General features: G+C 49.8%; 2 protein-coding genes across 2 annotated transcripts; both read left to right on the plus strand.

Moving 5' to 3' along the window:
* The first annotated feature begins 1,386 nt into the window (after window positions 1-1,386).
* Window positions 1,387-1,959, plus strand: LOC122171030 (interferon type B-like). Its single transcript, XM_042838355.1, has one exon. It carries the CDS (start codon window positions 1,387-1,389, stop codon window positions 1,957-1,959), a length of 573 nt encoding a protein of 190 aa, XP_042694289.1.
* A 3,409-nt stretch (window positions 1,960-5,368) lies between these two features.
* Window positions 5,369-5,959, plus strand: LOC122171029 (interferon-like). The gene has a single exon (XM_042838354.1). It carries the CDS (start codon window positions 5,369-5,371, stop codon window positions 5,957-5,959), a length of 591 nt encoding a protein of 196 aa, XP_042694288.1.
* Window positions 5,960-8,723: the final 2,764 nt, after the last annotated feature.

The raw sequence follows: 8,723 nt of genomic DNA on the forward strand, positions 1-8,723 counted from the left end.
AGGACAGCGTTCAGCCTGGCAGGCCTGCACTCCAAAATAACAAGGGCACACTAAAAACAAAGCAACATTTTGTTTTCAGTTTGGGTGAGGAGTTTCCCTTTCCTGATCTGGGTGAGCTGTGGGGTAGCACACTGTGTAGTGGTTTTCCTTCTAAGTGGATCACTTGTTCCTTGCTATTTCTGATGCACTGAGCTAATGTTTTAACCACTCTTGCACCCATTCCCACACGTTCTCCAACACTGGAAAAGCATCTTTTTTCACAGGTATCTCAGCAAATTCCCTGACAACTCAAATGCTTTCTCAGATTCAACTTTACGTTCCACACTGCTACACTTGTGTGTCACTGCCCCATTTCTTACACACAGTTCTCCACCACTGAACATGAAATAACTCTGCAAAGATTTATTACTGCAAGGTAATTTATTATTTCCTTCTGTAACTTGAAACCATCTCTTATTTCTCCATTCTTCATCCATCATCCTCTCCATTCCAAATAATTCCCATCTTATCAACTCCAGCATCACTTAAATTATTATATATATAACATAATATATATATATTATATTATTACTATATAATCCAATAACACCATGTTATCGTACTAAACATGCACATGAAGGAGTTGAATTTCTTAAAAAAAGCATGACCCCACAAAAAGGGAATTCCCATTGGTTGGATCAGCACCACTCATTGCTGGAAATATCCCACACGTGGTGACGTCTGCATGTGGACCTCTGCCAACTTTCACTATGCAAACAGACTGGCACCTTGAACATCAGTATTCTTGCTATATACCGAGTAGCAGGAATTTCTCCAGTAAATGCAAAACATAACAGAAAAAGTAACAAGCAAGATGAACACACGAATGATTGACAACAAAACCTTCCCAACAATCAGAGATACATATTTCCATATAAAACAGAAATAACTCAGACGGTGCAATGGAAAAGACATTAGATTTTGGTAGGCAGGGAAGTGTAGAAATAAAACTTAGAATTCTAAGTCCATGAAAGCAACAAAAAAAAAATTCCAAAGCACACAAAGTGCAATTGCCTCAAAAGCACCTGCCCCAGTGCTTTCACATCCCGCACTTAAGCACAACAGCCTGGCTGCAAGCCAGCCCACAAGCAGGCACACTAACAGCAGAGTAGACTGCCTCTGCCTCCAGTACACCACGTGGTCTCACCTCGCCAGACTCAATAGAAGCCTGAAGGAAAAAAGCAAATAGAAAGCAAAACTAAAAACGGAAACAAGGGAATTCTCTCTAGATAATGATGAAAAGAAACATGCAACTTCTCATAAAGCTGGCCTCACAGCAACACCCCAAACATCATCATGAAGATTCACCAGGCTGCTGCCCAGCCCAAGACAAGTCCCACCAAGGCTATGCCTGCAAATCCTCAGTCCCCAGGGATGCGCAGTATCCTACTGCTCCTGCTCCTTCTGCCAGCTCTCACCACTGCCTTCTCGTGCAACCATCTTCGCCACCAGGATGCCAACTTCTCTTGGAAGAGCCTCCAGCTCCTTCAGAATGCGGCTCCACCTCCACCACAGCCTTGCCCACAACAAGATGTGACTTATCCATTTCCAGAAACCCTTCTGGAAAGCAAGGACAAGAAGCAAGCCGCCATCACCACCCTCCACATCCTACAACACCTCTTCAACATACTTAGCAGCCCACGCACTCCAACACACTGGATTGACCACGCACGCCACAGCCTCCTGAACCAGATCCAGCATTACATCCATCACCTTGAGCAATGCTTCGTAGACAAAGGCACGCACTCCCAGAAGAGAGGACCTCGCAACTCTCACCTCATCATCAACAAATACTTCAGATCCATTCACAACTTTCTCCAGCTCAACAACTACAGTGCTTGCACCTGGGACCATGTTCGCCTCCATGCTCGTGCCTGCTTCCAACACGTGGACACCCTCATACGACAGATGAAAAGTTGAGATCCTCTCACAGCTTTGTCCAAACATCTCAACACCCAGTGACTGTTCTCAGACAACCGCAATGGCCACCCAGCGAGAGGAATGAGACGCAGCAAGGGCTTGGGCAGCCCAGCACCATCTGCTCAGCCTTCCTCCACCCAAAGATCACAGCAACAGGGAGACAGGCATGACTGAGCCCAACCCACTGGCACCACGTCAAGGCCTGAGTCTGGCTATGGCACAGCCCATCCTGCCAAACGCCTGGCCCACACCACAGCCTGAACTTGTTTGGAATGGAAGAAGGAAGTCTTTGTGATGTTGAACACCTGGGAGACAGTGGGGATAGGATCACCATTTATTTCTGAGGCAGTCCTGCAGACAACTTCCCCTGATGGAGGGGGAAGGTCTCAGTGGACGTCATTGGACTTGCACATGCTGATGACTTGCTATTTATAACAGCACTTTATTTATTTGCCTATTTCTCCCTCATTCTTTTTTTATTATTATTTACTTATATTTATTAATTGGTTCCTTTATTTATTCACCTTTTTTCTGGAAATAAAGACCTGATATTTAAAAAAAAAAGTGTCATTCTGTACACACGCATAGACAAAGGCAGGCTTCCTGCCCATAGGCAGAGCTTAGCTTCCCAACAGATCTCGGCTACTGACCATTATCATGGACCACAGGGCTGCAGGAGAGCAGCACATCACCCTATCCACAGACCCCATGCACTTCTCACATGGCAACAAAAGCCCAGTGGTGCACACCCAACACAACAACATACATTCATTCAGGTTAGAAAAAACCTCTACAGGATCATATACTACCCAACAACCACCAAGTCTACCATTAAACCATAGACATCCAACATTTTGTCTTACCTGGGCCACACTGAGTGAAGACAAATTGCCTCAAGCCAGGTATAACTTAAATAATATACACACTGTATATAAGCAACAAAACTTACTTAAAAATAATTTTTACTAAAACGAAAAAAATGTGCAACAAAACTAGTGGGATATCTGACTTTCTTTTTCTGAAACTAATGCACTAGTCCCATCCAATGGAAGTGACTCCAATACTTACTGAGTTCTCAAAATGCTTGTTATATTTTTAATGAAATTTTATTCATCTTATATTTAATCCTTAAAAACAGTTCACAACTGCACATACTGCAAAAAGCAATGACATGAATATACTGTGACTGTGAAATGAGGGATAATTCTATCAGGTAAGACAGGTTTTATAAAGCTTAATACAGAGACACGACAAAACTCTGGAGCAGAATGTCTGATTGCAACTCCACACATTTCAATTTTAGATTACCAGATAATGTATTTATGACAACTGAAAATGCAGATACAACTACACAGAAAAAATGAAGGCTTTGTTTTTGTTTTGTTTCTTTTTCTTCTTACTTTGTTTCTGTTGCAATCTTGCAACCTATTCTCAAATATCAGGACAAAAAGAAAGGCAGCGTATTGTTCACTACTCACTGGATTATCTTCAGTGAAAATATTGGAACGCAATAAATTTTTTGTCCTAAGCTGAGTGACATAGCACTGTGCCCATTCCATATTCTGGATGCAGCTGAAGCATTGATAACAGCACACAAAAATTCAACTCTTCCCAAGACTGAGCTCAGGGTTGGGCTGGGCCTCCTGGAGGGAAAGAGCCACTGCCAAGATGCTGTGGGGCAGGGGGGTGGCTGAAGGGCAGACTGGGTTCACCATTCTTCCAACCCTTCCTGCAAAGAAGTTTTTATACTATTCAACCTAAAACATCCTCTGGAATATTCCGAGACCACATACTCCTGATCTGTCACTTATTGCATGGGAGAAGACACTGATCACAAAATCAATAACATCTCTATTCAGATACAAGCAGAAAGTGACAAGGCCGCGCGAGAAGCTTTAATCCTACAGTATTAATAAGCACAGTAGACTCAAACAACCTATAAAAGACATTTTCGATAGACAAATCAAAGCCAGGCAAACATACAAACTTGTGCGTGTACCCAAAATTAGATGCACTTCCTGAACTAAAGAGAAAAAAACTGATGTCATAACTCAAGCTGAACACTCAACAACAAAGAGCACAGCAAGACAATCACTACCACAGTCTGAAAGTTCACATTATTTAGAATAAAAGAAAGAAAAACGAGAGCCTTCATTTAAAGTTAAGTATATACTTGGCTAACAAAGAGCGAAAAACTAACTACTTCAAAGAATCATCTCAAACACAAGCTGAGGCAGACGTGCCTGCCGGGTCCAGAGAAGACGTTAGCACCAAACAGTGAGTACACGGTAGGGCACAGGAAAAGGTCACCCACAGAAACTGAGGACGCCCCAACACCGGAAGCCTCTAACGTCAGGCTGGAGGGGGCGTTGGGCAACCCGCTCTAGTGGAAGGCGGCGCTGCCCACGGAAAGGGGGTTGCTTGGAAGCGGACGGCACTCGAGGTCCCTTCCAAACCAAACCACCCTCTCATTCTATCATCTCCTCAAGTCTCCTCATCCTCAACAGGTGCTTAATAACTACATCAGGGGGCTCGCCTCCATAAGGCTTGTGGACTCCTCCTGGACACTCAGACAAACCTTTGGCCTCCGCAACGTAAGATCCTTGCCTTACAACTATCCGCCTGCTGGTCCATTTCCTCCTTCTCACCGGATGCCACAGGAAGCAAGGAAAAGAAGAGACGACGGAGGAAGGAGACGCGGTGCCCGAGGAGCACCACAGCCGCAGCACCCGCTCGGAAGCATCGCTTCCCTTTCTCATTCCTCCTCAAGCACAAGCCTTTTCTACATATTCTCAGCAGCCTCCAACGCAGGCGGCGCTGCCTACTCCGACCACTACAACAGCCAACCCAGAGTTCCTCACGCCGCCGGAAACTACCCAAGGTTCTTCCAACGCGCTTCACTTTGCAGTGCTTTCTAAGAAACAAGCACAGAAAGCAAGCCACGGGCAGCACACATCGCAAGTCGAAAGACCAAGACCCATTACGGCATTAAGGCGTTACGTAAGAAAAGCAGAGTTGAACAGGAAGAGGGATTTCACTGAAGGATGCACCAGAGCTCTCGCTGCAGGCCTAAGGGAAAGGATGAAAACAGATATCTGCAGAACAGCTGACCCAGAAGATTCCGCCCCACCACTTTCACATCCCCCTTCCAACCCTTGCAGCCAGCCACCCAAAACACACCGCCGGACCAGGATCTCCACCAACAGCCCCACGCACACCCAAGCCATTTGCTCCCAGACCACAAAAACCAACAGCCAAAAGTGAAAGCCACAGACAAAATCTCTCGGCAACAGGAAAGCGACGAAGGGAAAGATGACACACCACATAAAGCCGGCACCGCGGCAGCACACAGACCACTGCCACCACCCAGCCCCACCAGGCTCCTGCCCACCACAACCAGAGTCCCACCATGGCTGTGCCTGCAAGCCCACAGCACCCACGGGGCTACAGCATCCTGCTGCTCACGCTCCTTATGAAAGCTCTCGCCGCCGCCGCCACCGCCGCCACCGCCTGCAACCACCTTCGCCTCCAGGATGCCACCTTCTCTCGCGACAGCCTCCAGCTCCTCCGGGACATGGCTCCCAGCCCACCCCAGCCCTGCCCACAGCACAGCGCGCCATGCTCCTTCAACGACACCATCCTGGACACCAGCAACGCCCGGCAAGCCGACAAAACCACCCACGACATCCTCCAGCACCTCTTCAAAATACTCAGCGGACCCAGCACTCCAGCCCACTGGGTCGACAGCCAACGCCAAAGCCTCCTCAACCAGATCCAGCGGTACACCCAGCACCTCGAGCACTGCTTGGCGGGCAGCGACACGCGCTCCCGCACACGATGGCCTCGCAACCTTCACCTCACCATCAACAAACACTTCAGCTGCCTACACACCTTCCTCCACGACAACGATTACAGCGCCTGCGCCTGGGACCACGTCCGCCTACGAGCTCGCACCTGGTTCCTGCGCATCCACGACCTCGTGGGCAACACGCGCACCTAGCCCCAAGCGCACCTCCCACCCTCTTCCTAGTTATCTATTTATTCAACTGTTTATACAAACGACTATTTATTCGTCTATTTATTCTTCTATTTATTCAGACAAAATAAAGCTCTCCTTTCCAAAACTGCCTGCGACTGCCTCCTTTCGCTCAATCACAGGAGCCCCTTTCGGGGGCAACCAACCCTGGGATTCTCACACACAGCTCTGAAAACTCTGGTACCCGCTTACTTCTTCTGTAAACCTTGCAGGTCCAGGGAGATCCACGAGTTCGCCACAAAAAGCAGACAAAGCAGGGACACCTGTGGCAGCAGGACCGGCCCGCTTTGACTAACAAAGCCAAAGCAAGAAGCTGATTATCACTTTCAGCACAGCAGCTTGACGGCCACAGCGGTACCGCGGGGACGGGCAAAAGTAGCCCTACAGTTAACTCGAGCCTTGAGTACGGTGAGCAAGAACGCAAAGGCGGCGTATCACTGCAGTACTTGACTCTTCACGCAAATCCTGTCAAACATCACCCCACACAGAGAAACCCACAAGCTTCAGCTTCTAAGGGGAAGCAGAGCAGACAAAGGTAGGGAGAAGGAAGGAGACAGCAGAGCTAAGAGACGGGAAGCTACAGTCATCTTACTCCACCATGACGGGGCACCTTCTTGGCAACCACTCCGCCTCACCTCGGGGTGGAGAATGCTGGCACAGCATGGATTTGAGTACCGCTGTGTCTTAGTTTCACAGGGCTGGGACTAGAACTGTTTTCTTCAGAGCGCCTGATACGATGCGCTGTTTTGGTTCTAGGAGAAAAACAACGCTGCTAACACACCAACGCTTACTCTTGCTGCTAAGCGGTGCTGCACAGAGCCAAGGCCATTCTCAGCAAAAGGCCCAAGGAGCTGAGGGGGAGCAGAATTAGGACAGCTGACTCCAACTGGCCCAAAGGGGTATTCCCTACCATACGACATCAAGCGGAAGGAGTTTTGAGGAGGGTGGCAGATCAACTCGCTCGTCCTTCCGCTCCTCAACTGGTTGCAAAGCAGCTCTCCGCCCAACCAAAAAAGTCACGGCTGTCAGGCAAAGTCCCCGGTGACTGCAAAAAGGGAAACATCACTCCCCGTTTTTAAAAAGGCAGGCAGGAAGACGCGGGGAGATACTGGCCGGAGAGCCTCGCCTCTAGGCCTAGGAAGATCACCGAGCAGAAGTGCCAGGAAAACAGAGGGACCAGCAGGTGATCCCAGACTGCCCGCACGGCTTCAACAGGGGCACATCTATAGCGCTAGCGCCTGACTATCCCAGTGGCCTCCTGCGATGGAGCGACTGCATCGGTGCCCAAAGAGAAGGCAACCGACGCCATCGATAAGGAATTCCTGCAAGGTTTGCACCTCACCCACGTCACAAATTGGAGAGACGGGGGTTCAAAAGGTGCAGCTATTCGGTGGATGAGGAACTGGTTGCATGCTCGCGGCCCGAGGGCTGCGATCAAGGCTCTACGCCCAGGTGGAGGCCGGACACAAGTGGTGTCCCCCAAGGTGCGTCTTGGGGCCACTGCTCTTCAACATCTTTAACAGCAACACAGGTGATGGGATCCTGCACCCTCACCAAGTTTGCAGGCTTCGCGCATCAAGCTGAGCGCGGCAGCTGATACGGCAGAAGGAAGGGATGCCATCCAAAGGGACTTTGACCAATTCAAACCCACCTGGGCCCATGTAAACCCAAGGACGTTCAACAAAGTCAAGTGCAAGGTGCTGTACTTGGGCAGGGACAACGCCAAGATACGCAGACAGCATGGGAGAACAACTCCTTGAGGGCAGCCCTGCCAAGAAGGATGTAGGGGTCCTGGTAGACAAAAAACTTAACATCAGCTAGCAGTTTGCACCTGCAGCCCCCAAGGCCGACCGCGTACTGGTCTGCATCGAGAGGAGTGGCCAGCAGGGAGAGGGAGGCGACTGTCCCCCACCCCCGCTCTGCTCTGCCCTCGTGACACCCCAGCTGGAGTAATGCCTCCAGGTCTGGGGCCCCAGCTCAGGAAAGCTGGCGAGATTTTGGTGAGAGGCCAGCGCAAGGCCACAGGGACAATCAGAGGGCTGGAGCGCTTCTCCTGCTAAGACAAGCTGACGGAACTCTGCCTGTCCGGTCTGCAGAAGACAAAGCACCAGGGTGACCACGTTGCAGCCTGCCAGTACTTACAGGGATGTTATAAACAGGAGGAAAATCAACTTTTCACACGGGTAGATAGCGATAGGACACGGCTTTAAAATAAAAGAGTTTAAGATCAGGTGCCAGGAGGAGACGAACGTGAGGCACTGCCACACGATGCCCAGAGAGATTCTGGATATCCCCCAGTACCGCAGGTGTTCCAGGCCAGGCTGGATGCAGCACTGGAAAGCTTGCTCTACGGCTTGAGTCTTGCGGTTGGCAACCGCGCCCTCGGCAGTGAGTGGGAATGACACGACCTCCGAGGCCCCTTCCAACCCAAGCCATTCCGTGACACAAAGGGGGCCTATGGGACACCTGCAGTGGGAACCGTAAACGTGGACTGCAATGGCAGGACAGGGGGCAACGGCTCGCAACTAAAAGAGAGGAGGTTCACACTAGACGTTAGCAAGAGACTTTGTCCTCTGAGGGGCGGTGGGGCACAGGAAAAGGTCACCCACAGAAACTGAGGACGCCCCAACACCGGAAGCCTCTAACGTCAGGCTGGAGGGGGCGTTGGGCAACCCGCTCTAGTGGAAGGCGGCGCTGCCCACGGAAAGGGGGTTGCTTGGAAGCGGAC

This window comes from Centrocercus urophasianus, unplaced genomic scaffold (genome assembly GCF_019232065.1).
Source record: "Centrocercus urophasianus isolate 14NV4802_14NV808 unplaced genomic scaffold, USGS_Curo_1.0 seq_772, whole genome shotgun sequence".
In the NCBI taxonomy this organism is placed as follows: Eukaryota; Metazoa; Chordata; class Aves; order Galliformes; family Phasianidae; genus Centrocercus; species Centrocercus urophasianus.